The sequence below is a fragment of the Psammomys obesus genome, unplaced genomic scaffold (assembly GCF_907164565.1).
Source record: "Psammomys obesus unplaced genomic scaffold, mPsaObe1.curated_primary_1811, whole genome shotgun sequence".
In the NCBI taxonomy this organism is placed as follows: Eukaryota; Metazoa; Chordata; class Mammalia; order Rodentia; family Muridae; genus Psammomys; species Psammomys obesus.
In genome coordinates this window covers 3307946-3327709 of record NW_026585686.1, presented here as the reverse complement: position 1 = coordinate 3327709, position 19764 = coordinate 3307946, and the positions used below count along the sequence as shown (strand labels likewise).

At 35.7% G+C, this 19764-nt stretch overlaps 1 protein-coding gene across 2 annotated transcripts in view; it reads left to right on the top strand.

Annotated features, from left to right (window-relative positions):
* Positions 1-19764, top strand: part of Cntln (centlein) — a 292210-nt gene that overhangs the window by 253209 nt on the left and 19237 nt on the right. For both annotated transcript variants that reach the window (XM_055629436.1, XM_055629442.1), the window contains exons 19-23: positions 2433-2624; positions 6541-6638; positions 8295-8421; positions 9806-9943; positions 10277-10462. In XM_055629436.1, the coding sequence (XP_055485411.1) occupies positions 2433-2624; positions 6541-6638; positions 8295-8421; positions 9806-9943; positions 10277-10462 (741 nt within the window). The remainder of the gene's footprint in view (positions 1-2432; positions 2625-6540; positions 6639-8294; positions 8422-9805; positions 9944-10276; positions 10463-19764) is intronic.

The window sequence follows — 19764 nt, the reverse complement described above, 5'->3', positions numbered from 1 at the left end:
TATCTATCTATCTATCTATCTATCTATCTATCTATCTATCTATCTATTTTGGTGTAGCCACTGTTTAATTGCCTGTATATCTGTCAGCAACCCCTCAACTGTGTCCCTAGGAGGAACCCTATTTGAACTGTTTGGGTCACCAAAGAATAAATTCATTAAAAAGTCCTGAAAGTAGAAGGAATGCTAGTTGGGAAGAGAAGTAAGAACGGTGGGAGGGGGACAAGAGAGGGCCAAGGTGTTAATATGATCAAGATACATTGTATACATGTATTAATTCACCACAATAAAGCCCATTCTTATCTATTATTAATATATATTAGGCTTTCACGGATGAGGAAAATGCATTTGCTGAGGGAGCTAAGAGAATAAAAGCATTACGTTGCTGAAGAAAAAAAAGAAATAAATAGCAAAAACAGTGTTTTTTTTTTAAAAAAAATTACAATTTACCCTTAAAGATATAAGGTAACTTGGAAAGTGTGTGTTGAGCCTCTCTGGTGGGAAAGCGGCAGGTGAGCCTGGGGTGTGGCAGGTAAGAGTGACTTCAGGTGACATCTGTTGAAACACAAAGTGAAATGCACGAAGAGCTGGACTTTGTTCTACTGTCATGAAATGCCCTGGTAGGACCTCAGATGGAATAATAATGTGCACTGTTGGTGTAGGAGGTGGGAACAAGTGGAGTGAAGGGAGGGAGAGTCAGCACAGCGAGAAGGGGGCAGCTGTAGTCCCAGGAGTAAATAAAGGTTTGCATTGAGTGAGTGGCATAAGGTAATGAAAATAAGAAATATTTCAGGCTGAGGAGGTGGCTCAGCATTTAGGAGCACGGGCTGCTATTCCTGAGGACCCAGGTCTGATTCACAGCACCTGCAACTGTTCATAATTCCAGCTTCAGGACAGCCCATTCCCTCACACGGAAATGGATGCAGGCAAAGTCAGGTACATAAAATTAAATTAAATTTTTGAAAATAAATATTTCATAATGCACAGAACTGGACATTGATTGGAGATAGAGAATTTGTAGAGAAGAGATAGAATTCAAGCTTTGATTGTACCAGGAAGAATTCTAGATGTAAAGGAACTGTGAGTTAAAGTTTAGATATTAATTATTAGGGACAATTTATAAATAAATATGTCCTGAAATACCTGTAAAGCCATGCAATTAGGTCATAAGCTGGAATGCGGCCAAGGAAATAGTTCGTAAACCAAAAGACACTTTGCCAATGCTCTTTTGTCAAATTTTGGATGCTCTCGCTATGAATTCTGGCAATAAGTGTTCATATTTACAGTGTGTGCTTAGATATACAAGCACATAGTTAATTGTGGATTTATTGGGACAGTTTATATACATTGTGTTTAAGTAGTTTTCAATATGGCATATAATTTAAACATAGTAATATGTTTATATTACTATACACTTTGCCTACTTGATGGCATCATTTGCTACTCCTAATTAGAATTCATAACAAGGAAAGAATTTTTTCTCTTCCTCAGAGAGATTCCAGAATCATCTCGTGTGATTGTTCCTTGTGTTAGACTACCATTTTATTAGCTTTGGAATTAAAAAATGGTGACGTTACTCTCTGACACTGCTCTGAGTTTTTCAGCTGTTACAGTCTGATGATGTTCTGGTGACTAGATTGACAATGAAGAAAGATTAACATTAAGGTGGTATCTTTTAACTCCCAAAACATTCTGGATATTTTTTTTTAGCAAAAATATTTACATTTTTAAATGTCAGATGCAGAGCTGTTTGAAATCATCTCAGCATTACAAATATGGCTGATCAGTAATCAATCAGGTCAATAAAACTGAGTGAGTTTGTTTCCTTGCTGTTTATTTTAACTAAATCCCTAATAAGCCTCATCTGCTAATTGGACTTAGCATTTCTGTTGATAAATGAGAAGTGTTTGGCTGCTACAGGGGGTAGCAAGATCTACCTGGGGGATAAACAGCTTCATCTGTTACCCTGTCCTGCTCCAGCTTGGCTCTTGCTAAGTACAGCCACCCTGGAATCAGAATCATTAAATCCCTCCCTTCCTCCCTCCCTTCCTCCCTCCCTTCCTCCCTTCTTCCCTACCCTTTCTCCCTCCCTCCTCTCTCTTTCCCTCCTTCCCACCCATTCTCTCTCTCTCCTTTTCTCTTCCTCGTCTCTCTCTCTCTCTCTCTTTCTCACGCTCTCTCTCTCTCTGTGTCTCACCCATGTATATGTGAATGCAAAGCAATGCTCCTCATGAGAAAAGAACAACCAACTGCTAGTGCTGAGTACTGAGTCTTTGGTTTTTTGTTTGTTTTAGTTTAGAATTTTGTAATGTTTTTATAACCATTTTATAATTAATGTAATTATTTCTTTGGCATTTCCTACCTGTGAAATTTATACTGACAAGCATTACAATTATTAGATGAACTCTAATTATTTTCATGATTTTTTTTTGAAGAGGCTAAGTCTTGATTTGGCTGGACTTCGAAAAGAAAAAGAAGATTTGTTAAAGAAATTGGAGTCTTCATCTGACATCATGAATATGGGAGAAGAAGTTTCTAGAGTAATGGCCCCACAGTTACAAGTTACCACACTGGGTCCTTCAAGGAGCATAGATTTGGAAATGAAGCAATTGCAGTGTAAACTAAAGGTGAATACACAGTATGTTACGTACAAAATTATCTAATAAATCACTGCATCCTTATAGACATATAATTGATTCTAATTTAGTTCAATAAAGGTCACCAAAATAAAATATTCCAAAATTATGAATACCCTATCTGGCTTAGTCATTCAAATGTTACAGCTCTCTTCTTTTACCCTTGTTTCTATTTGACTTTCTTCTTTCATAGACTAATAAGCACCATGAAATCCTACCTTAGGAGCTAATGGAAAGTAGCCTCTACCCTCTTTTCTAACATCCAACTCCTGGTGCTTTCTGTACCTTGCTTCACAGGAACAGAATCCTTTCAAACATACTGTATAACTCAGTAAGAGTTCTTTTTCTCTACACACTTGCTACTGGTTTACCTTAGTTGTTGGTTGGAGATCAGGATGCAAAGAAGAAAGGTGTGGAAATGGGGAGAAAGAAAAAACAATGATGGATTATTTTGATTGTCTGCAGCAACTTAAACCTGGGAGTGAGACTACTAGAATTTTGTTGTTGTTGTTGTTGTTAATAAAAAATTGTATTTAACTCCAGATGACTTGTCAATAACTTAAAAGTGAGGCTCATCTTAGTTGAAATAGAATTGTGAGAAACAAGATCCACGTGTTTTAAACAGTAAGTTTATTTTTCTGTCTTAAAACAAACATTATTTTTCACATACTTATCTTCTTCAATGAGGACTGCAGGCTGGAAGCTGACAGCAGTGGATACATAACCGTTGCTGCGATGGCATCGCTAGAAGTGGAAAGTCTAACTGCGGATGCACTGAGTACTTTACAATTTGGATAGCTGACTGGAACCAAGGCAGTAGGGTAGCAAATTATCAAGTCGATGCATAGCTGTTCTCAGTCCAGAGTATGATGTTTTGAGTAGAGTTCCAAATAGAATATAATAGGGTAAAATGTAAGGCAACCATTGCTTCAATTACCTCATTTGTAATAGTCAGAAAACTGGCATTAATTGAGCTGGTTTTTAGGTAGAACCTTGAGGCAGTTTTTACATGCAGAGCATACATACTAGAGATGTAAAGAAAAATTGTACACATTTTGGAGCATGTGCATTCTCTTGAAATACGTTTTTGTCCCAGGAAGTATAAATACCATTTATGAATTTTGTATTTCAGTGTTTATATTTTATGTACCTGAGGATGAGGCAATTGTGCTTATCTTTAATCTGATGCTGAATAGATACTGAGTTACAGTTCTTTGATATAGTTTAAGTATTCATGATCCTAATTTAACATTTCACCAAGATCAAATAGAATGGTAGAGTCAGTATCATCTAACTTCTAAATATTTGTAGTTGTAATAGCTTTAAGTTGTTATATTTGATTAATTTTATTTTGCTTACTCTAAATGTTCCAACTATTAAAATTTTGAAATGTGGACTAACATAATGTGTCTGTGTAAATATCCCACGAGGTAAGATATTTATATTATAATGTTTACTTGTGTATAAATATCTGTCTAGTTTCAGAGGGAAAGTGAGACAGACAGATGAGGTATTAGGAGGCGTCAAGCAGTTGGGTTGTCCATGTAGATGGTGGAATCTTTGGACATTGAGCTGACCTTGCAGAGAACAAAAGGATAATGTTTGCTTTCATTGTGTTTCATATTTTAGTACCGAAAATTTTCTGGAAGAATTTAAGTACATAATACTCTGTGCTAATCAAAATTTGTTTCAATATTATTTCAAATTGGTTTGCTAAGACTGCTATAAGAAAATCCCACTGACTGGCTGGCTTAAAACATTTGTTTTCAGCTGGACTTCATGGTGCATGACTTTAATCCCAGCATTCTGGAGGTAGAGGCAGGTGGATCTCTGTGAATTTGAAGCCAGCCTGGTATACATAGTGAGTCCTAGTCAGAGCTACATAATGACACACCCTGTTTCAAAACAAACAAACAAACAGCAAAAACAACAACAAACATTAGTTTTCTTAAAGGTGCACAGGCTGGAAAGGCAAGATCAAAGTGTTAAGTTTTTTTCTACCCTCTTCCAAGGCTTTTCTTTTTATCATGTAGAGAGCAGCCTTCTTCCTTTATTTCCATGTAGTCCTTCAAAGATCCTTGTGTCTTATTTTACAGACACCCATTACTTTATATTAGGGCCTACTAGAGACCTCATTTTCCCTGTTACCTTTTTAAAGAAATATCTTCAAACACAGCACATTCTGAAGTATGAAGTCTACATGAGGTCTATGGCATGTAATTTTAGGAAGACACAGTTTAACTCATCAGATATAAGACTGCTAACGGTGATTAACTGGGAAGTAAGTCATTTCTAGTTGATATTTAGGCACGTTGTTTAGATGCTTATCTAGTAAAGGTCTACAAACATCTTTTACCTCTTACTGGTCTTTTCTGTGAATTTCTTATGTACTTTTCAGGAACTGGTTCATTCAGTCTTTGCAGAGCTTGTTTATATTTTCTGTCTTCTTTTGTCCCATTAAACATGTTTCCTCAAGGTAATCTACAGAGGTCAATATTAATAGCTAAAATAACTGAAGTTCTAGTAAATGATTCTACATTAACCACAAGGTACGGATTCAGCACTTTTAGCTATGTAAACTATAGCTGTAAGTCTCAAAACAGATGGAGTCAGACAACTATCTTAAAATCTACTGAACACATTCCTTTGAAAACAATATGAGACTTTGCATGCCGCCTTTTGCTTTTCATTTTAAACAGTACTAAGTTCATTTGTTTTAATTCTCAACATAAAATGCTTCAAGAGCACCAAGTTTGCAGTGTGTGTATTAAAGGACAGGATTATGTTTTAGGCATCAATATTAAGATCAGCAATAAATTAAAAGGTTGGCAGACACTAAAACTGTGTTCTGTTCTGTTCGTATTTGTTTGAAACTTTCTGAACTTAAATGATGCATTAATATCTTATGAATAATATCTTATGAATGGGAAAGCTAAAATGCCAAAGTGATTAAGTGATGCTTCACATTATATCTTTAACTGGAACTTGAATCAAGATGCAAGTTAGCTGTCTTGATGCTGTGGTTTTGTGATTCCTAGGTGGGATGAACAACCTCAAAGAACAGGTGCTTTGACAATACAATAATTATGTGCAAATCCTTAAGTAATAATAACTACTTTTAGTAAGTTCAAGCAAAGACGAATTTAGTATTAATAAGATTTTGTTGTCAGCTAATAGTCTCAAACATATGATCATCAAATAGCATTGACCAACTGTCTATTATTTCTTCTTGCTGCTCACTTCTGGGTTCCTTTTTATGTCTGCATCCTTGAGATTTGTCTGCCAGGCTGGTAGATGCAGCACCTGAGTCTGGCAGGTGCTAGGCTGGCTCTCACTGCAGCACCTTGGTTCCATTCACATGGCCTTGAAACTGTCTTCCAGCAGGGTGATCCTAGGGCAGCAATCCAAGAGGGCAAAGGCCTAGGCCCAGAGCTTTGAGGGCCCAGATTTAAGTTCACACAGTGTCATTTCAGCGATGTTCCTTTGGTGAAAGCAGATCACAGATGAGACCAGTTTCAGAGAATTGGTAAATGGCTGTTACGCTTTCTAGGGGGAGCAGCAAGTTATCTGTGGTCGTATTTAATCTATTACAGCTTATGAGTAAATCTGTCGTTAATTTTAAGTGCTCTAACTCAGCCATTAAGATTGCACATTTACATTTTACTCAGACAGTTCATATTTCCCATTAAGATATTTGAGTCCTGTATTGTTGTCCATATTCCTCAATAGTATGGAAATCTATATAATAATTTTACTATAAATGTGTCATCTAATTTGTAAAATATAAAATATTAAAATTATATTTTAGTCATTATTACATAATTAAAATAAATGTTAATTTTTCTCAAAGCAATGTCTTTGTTTTATATCTAGAAAGATAAATTGAAATATGTTTACTTTAATCCAGAATGCAACTAATGAACTCACTAAACAATCATCAAATGTGAAGTCTCTGAAACTGGAACTCCTAGCAAAAGAAGACCACATAAAGGAGATGCATGAAAAGTAGGATTTCATATTTCTATCTGTTGTATTTGGTGCCACCTAGTGGTCGTCAGTTCTCCTCGCCATTCCACTCAAAAAACAAAACAAAACAAAACAAAAAACAGTGTTTATCTCTAACAATGGAATTTTACTTTTTTAAGATCATGTTTAAGCCAACATAAGATGGAATTTATGTAACTGATGACAATCAGGTTGCTGTTTTTAATTAGAGTAAAATATTTAAAACTAGATTTCCCTATTTAGCATAATTTGAATAAATACAAATTAATGACATTAAGACTAAACAAAAGCCTACAATTCTAAGGCTAAGAGAATATATTGATTAGCACACGAATAGGGTTAATTCCTAAGTTTATAAAGCCAAGGTAAAAATATAAAACTTCTGTTTGCTCATAAAATTGCTAAAGGTTCTTTTGTATATATTATTTTTTAAAAAGTTTAAATACCCTATCACTTTTGAGCAAATGTGGTTCTCTTTCCATTTTATAACGTTCTTAAAGCTCTTATGTAATGATATGCTTAAATAGCACATCATTGATAACCTTCTTTTATGCCCCCCTGTATGCACTATTCTGAGTGAAGCCGACCTAACATTTAAAGAATAAGATTTGGACAGAGGATTGCTAGCTGAGTGTGGTGGCTTGCACCTGTAACTCCAGCGTAAGGGTGTCTGAAGCAGGAGGATTGCCAGGAAGCCGAGAGCTGCCTGGGCCATGTAGTGAGCTCCACACCAGCCTGGGCTACAGTGTGAAACCCTTTCTCCAAAACCCCCCAAAGAAAAATAATTCTTATTTTCACCCAAAAATGCCTGAAAATATATAAATTAAGGGCAGTGTTGCTTAGTGATTAATGTTGAGGAGTCTAGGAAAACTCTTGGCTCCTGCCTCCTCTATCTAATTGCTCTGTACTTCAGTCTAACAGTCTTAGTTTATGAAGCTCTTCTGAGGAATAAGTAAACCAGTACATAAAGAATTTGAAATAGCTGTGTATATCAAGGGTCTGGTGTATAAGCCGTGGTTACATTTATCGTAGTGTAGCCATAGTTACAACATCAGGAGTAGATGCCACTGAAGAGACCATTTTATAATATTCACTATCTTAAGCTAAACTGATGGGTGAATTCAATCTCAGCTGGTTGAATTAAAATTAATGTGCCTAATTTTAGTTTTAGTTAATTTAGTTAATTTTAGTTTTAATTAATTTTAATTTCTTTGCATCTCAACTCATTGAATTAAAGTTAGTGTTACTAATTTTAGTTTTTTGCATATTATAAGATTTTTACCTTTTTAACCAAATCGCAGTATTGTTTCTTCTTAACAATGTTAGGATTTTGATTGTCACTAAATATCACTTCAATATACCTAAGCTGTGCAAAATATAACTTAAATATAATCTAAGTTTTCATAATTCTATACATTATAATGATCTTTTTAGTTAATATTTTTTTTGCTGTGATGCAAATATGTAATAATAACAAAGTCACAACGAGATTATAGATCTTACTGAAGCATATGGCACTTAGATGCTATTTCAGTGCAATATATTTTACTAACATGATGGCATTGATGTCAGCTTTTCAAAACTAACAGTGGGCATGAGCATGGATACAGTATATCAAGATATTTTCTGCTCCTTTTAAAATCTTCTCCCCTGAAGGATGTCTCGAATGGAGAGAGATGTAACCATGAAAAGACACCTGATCGAGGACTTGAAATATCGACAGAAAGTAAATTCAGAAAGTAATGAGAATTTTAATGAATTGTTAGAAAGTCTTGAAAACAAGGTACCTTTTTTGTGTTCACTGATAAATTAAATTCTGTTCTATTCATTTTTTTTTTAGTATCTGTTTTGTTCCAAGTGCTAACACAACAGTACTTGCTTTTTTTTATTTTTTTAACTTTTTAAAATTTTTTTATTAATTACACTTTATTCATTTTGTATCCCCCATAAGCCCCTCCCTCCTCCCCTGCCGATCCCAACCTCCCTCCCATTTCTGCATGCATGACCCTCCCCAAGTCCACTGATAGGGGAGGTTCTCCTCTCCTTTCTGGTCTTAGTCTATCAGATCACATCAGGAATGGCTGCATTGTCTTCTTCTGTGGCCTGGTAAGGCTGCTCCCCCTTCAGGGGGAAGTGATCAATGAGCAGGCCAATCAGATTATGTCAGAGGCAGTCCCTCTTCCCATTACTATGTAACCCACTTGGACACCGAACTGCCATGGGCTACATCTGTGCAGGGGTTCTACGTTATCTCCATGGATAGTCCTTGGTTGGAGTATGAGTCTCTGGGAAGTTCCCTGTGTCTATTCATTTTTATCATTAATCTTCAGTATTAAGCATCTATGCAAAATACTTGCACGGTATGTATTGATAGTTATAACCTTATGCCATTTTTTTTTTTGTTTCTGAGCTCAAGACTCCAAAATTCTACATGTAACATACCCAGAACCTCTGCCTGGCTATGTGGTGTCATGAAGGAAATGTTTAATTTTTAAAGTATCTAGTGCTTCTGGTGTACACATGATGTCCTTATTTATGATTTAATATTATTTAAGCCTATAGTTTATAAGGGCAGTACCAATGTTATTTAAATTTTTTAAATGATTTAACTTTAAAAATTCATATTGGTGTTTTTCCTGTATGTAAGTTTGCACCACATATATGACTGGTGGCCGTGGAGGTCAGAAGAGGGCTTCAGATCTCCTGCAATTGAAGTTTATAGAAGCCTTTGAGCTGCCATATGGACATGGGAATTGAACCTGTGCCCTCTGCAAGAGCCACAAGTGCTTTTAACCACAGAGCCTTCTTCTTCAGCCCCTTTCCTTTTACTTTCACTTCAATCTATTCAGATATAACTCAGAATTGCTTGGTTAAGTAATTATTTTAGTGGCATTAAGCTTAAAATGGAAAAAAGCTTCTTCCATTATTCTTTGAGCTATATGAAGAATGTTATTATTATTCTATTATATATAACATTTTGTGACATTTTAATTTAGTTATTGACTTAATTTCTAGCTTCTTCGTAGTATGAATACTATAAGTAAACTATTTGAATTTGATAAGGTTGATGAGACAGTGAATGCAATTAGACTAGTTTCTGATGAAACAATATAGCATACTACTTTAATGTGTTTACTATAGTAATTACCTTTATGCTTTTATTGCAGGTGAAAGCTTTAACTGAAGAATGTTCCAACAAGAAGGTATCGATTGATTCACTAAAGCAAAGACTTAATGTTGCGGTGAAAGAAAAGTCACAGTATGAACAGATGTATCAGAAAACTAAAGAGGAGTTAGAAAAAAAGGTATGCTTCTGAACATCCAAATCTAGATTTGAATACAAGGATGCCATTCTAATTTCTAGTGCTGCCGTCTTTTACTTTCTAAATGAAAAGGAACTCTGTAATGACTCCACACTAACAGTAAAGAATACTGTATCATTATCACTAAGACTATTTTACATTAATGATTGTATTATATTAGCAAAATAAAGAAAAGCAAGGATTAACTATACCCAAATAAAAGTACTTCACCTATATACAATAATGAAATACTTTCCTTGTCTAATTTTCATAACTCACTTTCCCAATAGGTTTATGAAATACTTTTTTCTTTTGTGAATATCAACCCTTTTGCAGGATCTCAAACTGAATTTCCTGATATCAAAAATAAATGACACAGAAGCAGCTTTGGCGAAGATTGAGGCAGCAGCATCTGAGCAGCTCCAAGGCTTAGCCCTGCAGAGTGAACAGGTCCTGGAAGGTGCACAGAAGAAACTGCTGTTAGCCAATGAAAAAATAGAGGAGTTCACCATCTTTGTGAAGGTCTGAGTCATTGATGGCTTACTCACTTGCACTTTACTTCAGGCAGAAGCGTTGTCCTTCTTCTGAGGATTTGAGAAAACAAATCCCTTGCTTAGGTTGTTGCTGATGTTATTGTTTAGAGGTGGTCTCACTGTGCATAGCTCAGCTGGCCTCAGACTGTTGGTTTTCCTGCCTCTAGTCCTCAAAAGGATTGTAGGTATGTTCCGGGCTTTCTTCTTCCTTTGCTAATCCACCAAAACCTTTCCTTCTACCCTGGGGGGGCACAGCGTTCAAAATTTCTCTGTAACAGATTTTATGGCTTGAGTTTTAAATTATCCACTGTACTGTTAACATTTCTTTCTTAACATTAGTTTAGTAATGAAATGGTAGTAGTACAGTAATCAAGATAGATTCGAAAGGAATTAAGTCATTTCTATTCTGTTTTAAAACTCAACCAAGCAAGGACAAAGATACTCCTGTGTTCAGTTAAGCTAAGGTACCTGAATTCAGTATAGCCAGAGAAGTAGCAAATGACTAAGGATAACATAAAGGCAGCTGAATTGCTTGCATGTAAGTGATGGCTCAGTTGCATTATTTAGATGCAACCCCAGAAAGATTTGGGAATTGGCTACGAACAGAACCTGCTAAGCTGTGATTGCTGGAGGAGGGGACTAAACAATTGGCACTCTTCCCCCCTTATCTGCAGCTGTGGAGGAGAGGCTCTGGGTTCAGAAGCAGCAGCCAGTGAGGACAGAGACCTTGTGATGGTTCTGCTCCATTTTATCCCCCACAAAGTGTTCATAATGCCATTCAGTGCCTTTTATTCTTTGTCATGTAGTTATTAAACAAAACTCTTGCTGTTACTAGACCATAGTAATTTCCTTAATAGTGGGAACAATATTTTATTAATCTTTCTATCCACAGCATGTACCATAGCGCCTTGGAAAGAATAGGCATGCAATAATGATCACTAATTAAATTAAATTTGCATTGGAAATGTGAAACCTTAATGGTAGTCCTCTTGACCTTCAATGTTGAATCTAAAACAGTTTTCAGTAGGAAAGAAAGCGTGTTCTTTTCCCTACTGTCCCCAACCACATTTCCCTCTGCACTTGGTGAGCATGGTCCTCTTCCTGCACATGGCATGCAAGCTGGCATTTGAGAATGTAGAAACAGGGTTGAGGGAAGATAAGGCAGTAGATGTGCGTTTTCCACTTACAAAATACTTATAAAATGAAAATTTAAATGCCATCCTTTAAAGTTATTATCACCATTCACTGCTTTCTTTTCTATGACTGGCCATAATATGAAACACCAGCTTACACGTCCTAAGTGGGCTGGAGAGATGCGACAGCGGTTAAGAGCATCTGCTGCCTTTGCAGCAGATTCAAGTTCTGTTCCCAGCAACCCCACCTGTAACTGCAGCTCCAGGGGATCTGACACCTTCTGGCTTCTGCAGCCAATTGCACATACATGATACACACACAGACAAATGCACACACATGAATAGAAATAAGTCTAAAATGTGTTAAACTTTAAAATATATTATTGTGCATGTATATCATCTTAATGGTCTCAAATCAACTGAAGCATGCTTTTTCTCTCTAGACAGGTCAGGAGTTTGTCCATGTTTGAAACCTTCAGTAAATAAGGCACTCTGCTGTGTGTTTCTGGAACGTCTTTTGGGTTAGATCTTATTTACAAACAGCAAATTCCTGGCCTTGTAGTTTAAATACATGCTGGCAAATAACTGGGTTTTAGCTATGATGTTATATTGTTCACTTCCCACAAAATAGGAGCCCAAAGCATTTTCAGCAATGCTCCAAGGAAATGCCTGCCTTTGTTTCATTAAAAATCATGGGTCCCTAGGAAGTTTCTCATTTAAAAGTACCTACAAAAATGAATGAAAGAAACATTTGACCTCTTTTACTAAAGTTTCAAATTGTATAAAGTAAAGCCAATAATGCCTGCCTTAGAAGATCATGAATGGTTAAAATGATTAATTTCAGTGCATATAATTTGCAATTCCTGACTTAAAATTCCATTTCCTTTCTGCTTACTGAAGCCTCACCATTTACTTTATAATGAATAATCTCTGAATATTGTTGCTGCTTGACCTATGTAGGAACATTTTTATTGTGACTTTGTTTTCTTCTTTTCTTTTCAGATTTGAGTTTCATTTGTTGTACTTTTAGACAGGATTTAAAATATGAAATGTGCACTTCTGAGAGTTATTATTATCAATCATTATTTTTAGGAAATATATTTTGAATATTGTCTTTTCAAAGAAAAAATGGTAAATGAAACCCAGGAAAGTTTACAATAAGAAACCTAATTTTATGACTAGGTAATTTGATTTTAATGCACTTGGTATAGTTTTGTGACCATATTAAAATAATTTGTATGCTTCTCCACACAGAATAGGTTAGTAAAAATTAACCTAAAAGGCATAGTTTTTACTTATGTATATGAGTCTCTGAAGCTTGAGTTATTCAATGGTGACATATTGATCCTTGAAGATAACATACTGATCTTTTATACCAACCAAGAATTGTATAAAGTATAAATAATTAAAAATGAATTTGAGATTGTTACAGTTTCATGGATTTTCAATTTGAATAACATTTTAAAGGGTATAATATAAGCTAGGCATATTGGCATATGCCTTTAATCCTAGCACTCAGGAAGTACGGGAAGGAGGAGCTTTGTGAGTAGGAGATCAGTTTGGTATACATGGGGGATTCCAGGCCAGCTTAGGCTACATAATAAGAACTTGTCTCAAAAGAATGTGTAATATAGCTACAGGTTTAGTATTATTTCAGAATTTTTATACTTTGTTTAAAACTCACAACAATCTGTAAATCTAGTTGCAAGGGATCTGAAACCATCTTCTGGTCTCTAAGAGCACCAGGCACACCTGTGGTACACAAGACACACATGCAGGAAGTTATAGAAATGTCACCTTGTTTTTAACAATTGAACATATATGACAGAAACATAATCATATGACATTTAAAACATAAAAATTTCCAATGGAGATTTGACATTTGTTGTGATTTTATTTTATGCTGATGTGTGCTTAATACTAACATCATATCTCCTTTTAAGTTTTCTTAATCAAAGACTACAAGCAGCCAAAGGCAGAAATACTGGTCAGGACTGGGAAGTTGGGTCTTAAGGGGATCAGCCTCTTCTCTTCTTTACACAGGTTACCTAGGACTGGGCAGAGGTGCTCGGGGGCAGCAGCTCAGGCAACATCCATCTGCAGCTTCCAGGGCCCTGCTGTGTTATTTGTGTTACATCTAAATTTCTATCTTTTTAACAGTTTTAGACCTTTTGTAACTGAATGTTATCCTACTTTTGGAATCTGCTCTTCCTCACTATTCTTTAACTCTCATTCATATTGAGCTGGCCTCTATCTTTTCTCAAGGTCTGCTTCCCACCAAAAGGTACTCCTGTCTTTGTACTCACTTCCAGGGTTAGCTTAGGGCCTTTTATATGGATCTTTACTATACCTTGTAGCCAAGGAGACAGAATTAAACTCTGCGCCACTACCTCTGCGACCTCAGGCGACTGAATGAATCCTCTGTAGCTCAGTTTCCCTCTGCATAAGATGATTATAATAATAGAGCTTATCTATGGTTAGGGTTTGAGTAAATTATCATAGCTAAAGATTAGAATGGTGCCTACAGAACTGCTCTGTAAGTATCACTATTATTATTGGTAACAGTGCTAAGTAAAAGGATAGTTATCTCGTGATCAGTGAGTGTGTGTACAATTCAAGTGTAATTGTAAACTTTTTCACTGTTTCGAATACATTATATAGCCAACTTGGAGCAGGAACATTATCAGTTTTTGTTGTTGTTATAAAACTGTCATCCAGTAAGGCTCATTATATTCTTGAGGAACTGATAAGACAGACAGACACATACATGCACATATACACAGTGTACATGGTACTATGATTGTAGCTACTTTTCAGATTAAAACTGTAAAGGCAAAAGCTATTCATAACTATACATAGTTCTCACATGGATCATAATAATCACAGTGCATTCTGCAAAGAACTTGTTAGATATCATGTATCCTAAACTACTTAATAAATATTATCGGCAGTTTTCATAGTACTAATGTCTGTTCTGGTCCTGTTGTGGAAAATATGTCCCCTTTAGTCTTTTCATTTATCTGTAGGGCCCAACGAGATTATGGGAAAGGTGGAGTGGCCATCTGCTCTAGATCTAGTCTTGAATATGGAATCTGGCCCCGGGGTGAAATCAAGTGCTTTGAGCATCTGGGCTGGATATATGTGGCAGAGCTGAGGCCTTGAATTCTCCTAATAACTGGATAAAACATACTAGGGAATTTTCCAGACGTATTTGCTCAGTTTGCGTCAGCCCTTATATATAGGCTTGTTAATATGTTTGTATGTAAGAGTCATATGCCAACCACCATTTTCCCAATTTTTTGTTGTTATTGTTAACCAAAAAATATGTGCCATCTAAACAATACTATTTATTTGAAACACATGCATGCTTTCATTATCAATATGTATTTTTATTTGGTAAGATTTAGTTATATATTTGGGGATTATATATGTCTTTCTTCTTTACTGTAGGCATTTGTTGAACAACCCAATTTTATTCTTACATTTGCAATGAATTAATATTTAGGTACTGATCTATTCTCTTAATTATGAGCTTTAAACACTTCTGTATTATAAATGAACTTGAATTCACACTTAATCAGAACTCTTAGGAGGAAAAGTTCCTTATAAGAACATACTAACTTAACTGGCGAACTTTAAACTACATAAATTGCACCTTAGGAAAGGTGTTTAGATGCCGTTGAGGTATAGGTACACTTCTGAATTTCCCCTCAACTCAGCAGCACCTTGGAACTCTTCTTGAGAAAAGGGCTGTTACATGACCCAGTCTCTCTACCTTGGACTTCCAGAACTAGGAGTTCAATCCTTTTCATAATTTCTCAAAAAGCTGTTAAAATGCATTATTTCTCCAGGAAACCATGCTAATGATGGTAATTTCGGAGTTTCTAAGTGGCCTACCTGCCTACGCATTTGAGTATTAATGAAGAGAGTGTATTGAATTCATCATTATGGTGAAACTCAAGGTCAAGTGTTGTTAGCACAACCCAAGGCTCACACATAAAGATCACAAAATTTTAAGAAAATAAAGTTGGAAAACTAGATCTAATAAGAATGCAATATAACAGTTTGCAGTTTTCTGAGTACTACTGCTGCTGGTTACAGTAAATCATCAGAGTAGCTGTAAGTTGACACGTCCATCCAAGAAAATATTCTCATTTTGAAAATGTCTTCTGATATTGGGACAATTGGTGATCATTGTAAAGGAAAAGGGGGTTATTTCAATTGCTGAGTATTGGTAATTAACAAAGAAAATAGGAAAGTGGTCCCTCCTTGAATTTCTAACAACATGTTCAGCAAACCTCGAAAGAAGTGTGGAAATACGAAAAGAAGTTGATGAGACCATAGTATTTTTAATCTATAGTATACTCGAAAATCAGTAATTCAGAATAGAGAAAACATAAGGACACTTACCATCTACCATGAATATAATATAATAATGATTTGACAAAAATAGTGGTCAAAATGTGTCTACTTAAAAATTTTCAAACTCTAGATGATTTAAGACCAAGGTCAACCTAAAACTTGAGTTTCTAAGATGGTTTCAAACAAGACAGTGAGAATACCAAAATTAACTTTCAATGTAAGATGCTAGAAAAAGAAGTCAAAGGAAATGGAATTAGGGCATAATATTACTTTTCTTGTTGCTTCAACAAAATACCTGACAGAAACAACTTAAGGAGAGGACGGAAGGGCTTACTTTACCTTACAGGTTGTGAGTGGTTCCACTTTCAGTGTTTTGAAACCTCCATCCTGGTTTCCATAGTAGCTGTTCAAGTTTACATCCCTGTATTTCCCATATCCTACTAACAATTTTGAAAGCCATTTTGATTGGAATCTCATAGATGTTTTAATTTGCATTTCCCTCCCAGCTAAGGATGAATGGACATTTTTTTTTCACATATTTATCTTGGTAGTTTGTATTTCTTTTGAGAATTGTCTATTTGGTGCATTAGCTCATTTACTGGTTGGCTGATTAGTTGTTTTTTGTGTTGTTGAATTTGTTTTGTTTCCTTATCTTTGAGTATAAGGGCAAGTGTTTATAGATTGTTACTAGGGAATATACTACTTTAGTAAATAAGTGATTGTAGATTCTCTTGCAATAATCAGCACTTAGGTTTCCAGTTCGCCAGGTTTCCAATACCAGGCATGGTTTATCTCTTGTTGAATGGGTGTTAAGTCCAATTAGAGAGCTGTGGTTACCATCTGAAGTACACGGTGTCGTCAGCAACAGGGACTTACCTACCTCTGGGGGATAACCAAGGGCAACAACAACGAGCTGCATGCTTTGGGAATCTCTTGGACAGTCAACAACTCAAAGAGGGCAAAAAGTCTGCTTTGGGGATTTTTGTTGTTGTTGTTGTTAGATGGCATTTGGCTCTTGAAGAGAACACTGTCAGCCCAGATGAGAAATTACATTAAAACTTTATATGTATATTCACACATATAATTACATGCATTTATTATAGGTATATGTACATATCTAATACTTACAATACCACCCATTTATAGAGAACAGCTTATTGACAGCTTGACTCAGGGACCCTATAGTGACCTGCCCAAACACAGAGTAACGTCAGGATCTTTATCCATATAGAAAGCCTAGCCAGTGAGTCCATCTATCCAAGTGCATGTTCCCAATACAAGACATAGCTTGGTACTGCCTGATTATGCTGCAAGTGCAACTTTACTTGAGCACAAAATCTTCCCACCAACATCTGACCAAAGAGGACAACCTTGCTCTTTCAAATCAGGGGCCACCCCATACTGAAACTCTAACCCTATATTAAAAGCTCAATTTAAAGTCCAGCCATCGGCACTACATGACTACATGACTTCGTGACTATTAACAGCAATTGGCATTCCAACTAGTGACCATGTATGAATGTGAAGCCCATCCAGGAGCCCTCCCTGACCTCAGAGAATATGCAGCATCCTTGACAAACTAAGAGGTCCTGACAGCAATCACTACACACACCTGTGCCACTGGCTAGCTCAATGAAATTAAAAAGTTGAATTGATTGGTGAGTGTTTTTTCTTGTGAAAGCAATTCCATGATGGCTAGACATGACATCTTCCTAAAACAAAACACTAAAGGACTTGACAGGGTCGTGAAAAATAGGGAAACATAATCCAGTCAAGTGAAATAATGAAGGCCTGTCTAACCTAACAAAAGAGAAACCTACCAACTGAGGAGCAATTCAGATAACTCCTCTCAGATAAATGAGTGAAGTATAAGGAAACATGGCAGGGAATAAATGAAATTAGGAAGCAACAGGAGGAAATGTAGAACCCATCAAGGAAATAAAAATCATAAGAAAAGGAATCTTACAGTGTATTCAGAAAATATAAATATTGAAGAGGAAGTTAACTCGTGTTATTTATATTCTTTCCTTTTAAGATAATGATTTTTAAGTTTAAATATTTTATAAAACTGAATATTAATATTTCTGTATGAGCCATGTTCATAAAGACAAAAATGTAAGAACTGGGAAATGGTTCCATGGGTAAGAGTACTTGCTCTGCAAGCATGAGGATTCAGGTATAATCCCTAACACCCATTTAAATAGTGGGGCATAGCTGAGCCTTGATGGCCAGAGATAGGCAGATCCCAAAGCTCACAGTACAGAGCCTACCAGAAATGCTAAGTCTCTTGAGTCAGTGAGAGACAGTGACTCAAGGCAATACAACAGACAGCAACACAGACATCCAGAGTCATGTCTGGCGTCTGCATGCATACACATAGATACATCCCATTATACACGTGCACCTTCCACACACAACACATATATTGGAGTGTGTATATATTGGAGGGTATTTTATACTAAGAGAAAAATGAAGCTGATATCAATTACAGACATTTGTTTCTGTGGAGAAAAAATAACTATAGAGACAATGGAAGACTGAGCTAAAATTTTCAATAAAGAATTCAATAGGATATTCCATTAAATATCCCCTTAAACTCAAGGATAGGTCATTTAAAATTACACAGAGAAGCAAAGTTGTTTTTTTTTTTTAGTAAAAAAATGAAGAAAACCACAAAACTTATGAGACATCGTCAAACTAAATATATGTATGATAATTTTAGAAAGCAGAGAGATAAAAGAACAAAAAGACTATTTAAAGAAATAATAGTAGGAAACATCCTAAATTTGGAGAGGTGGGAGCAGATTAGCTGCAAACCCACCCCAAAGATTGAGCACAGAAGGTCTATATGAGGGAGTATATAATTAAATTGCAAAAAGCATATGCAAAGGAATTATTGAAAAATAAGGAAAAAAAAACATGAGACATCATATACAAGAATTCCCTATTAGGAAGAGCACAACAATAAGACTGTCAAGAGACTGCTCACAGAAGCCCCAAAGATGAGGAGAATGTGCAATGTCTTCAGAATAATAAAAGCTGCCAGTCAAGAATACTGTAGTTTAAAAAAACAAAATAAAACAAAAAATAACAACAACAACAAAACAGCCTTCAGAATGAGGGAGGGAACAAAACTTCTCCAACAAACTGATGTGGAGAGTGTGTTCCATACCAGGGATGCTTAAAAACAAACTCAAAGTCAGAGTTCTCTAGCATTACATTCGTGTTGCAAAAATGACTTTAAACTATTATATAAAAATTAAAGTGTTTGATTTTGGGTATGCAATATCAAAGTATTTGCAAATCGTGTTGTCCAACCTCTAAATTTAAGAAGTGTCACTTATATGTGATCATTACTTCAATGCTGTTAACAGCTATGATTAGCTACATAGGAACACCTACGTAGGAAGCTACGATTACAAGATATTTTATGAAAGCTACAAGGTGTTGACAAAGGAAATTCTAAAGTAGGAATTCAGACAGTTAAGAAAAGACCTCAAAGCATATGCAACAACAACAAAAAGTCATCAAAGGAAGACACCAAGGATGAAAGAAAGGACAACGGAATGTCCTTCCCATTGTCCTTGAATGAACGGTCAGAAAACAATCAACAAAATGGAAACAGTAAATACGGTACCTGACAATATTTGTTTTAGATTTACATAAACTAAACTCTCTGATCAGAAGATGTCTGGTGGCTGAATAGATTTTCCTTACTACTTTCATTTTTATTTTGAAAGTATGATCTAGCACTCATAAAAAGACTAAATTTAGCTATAAAGGCATACCTAACTGA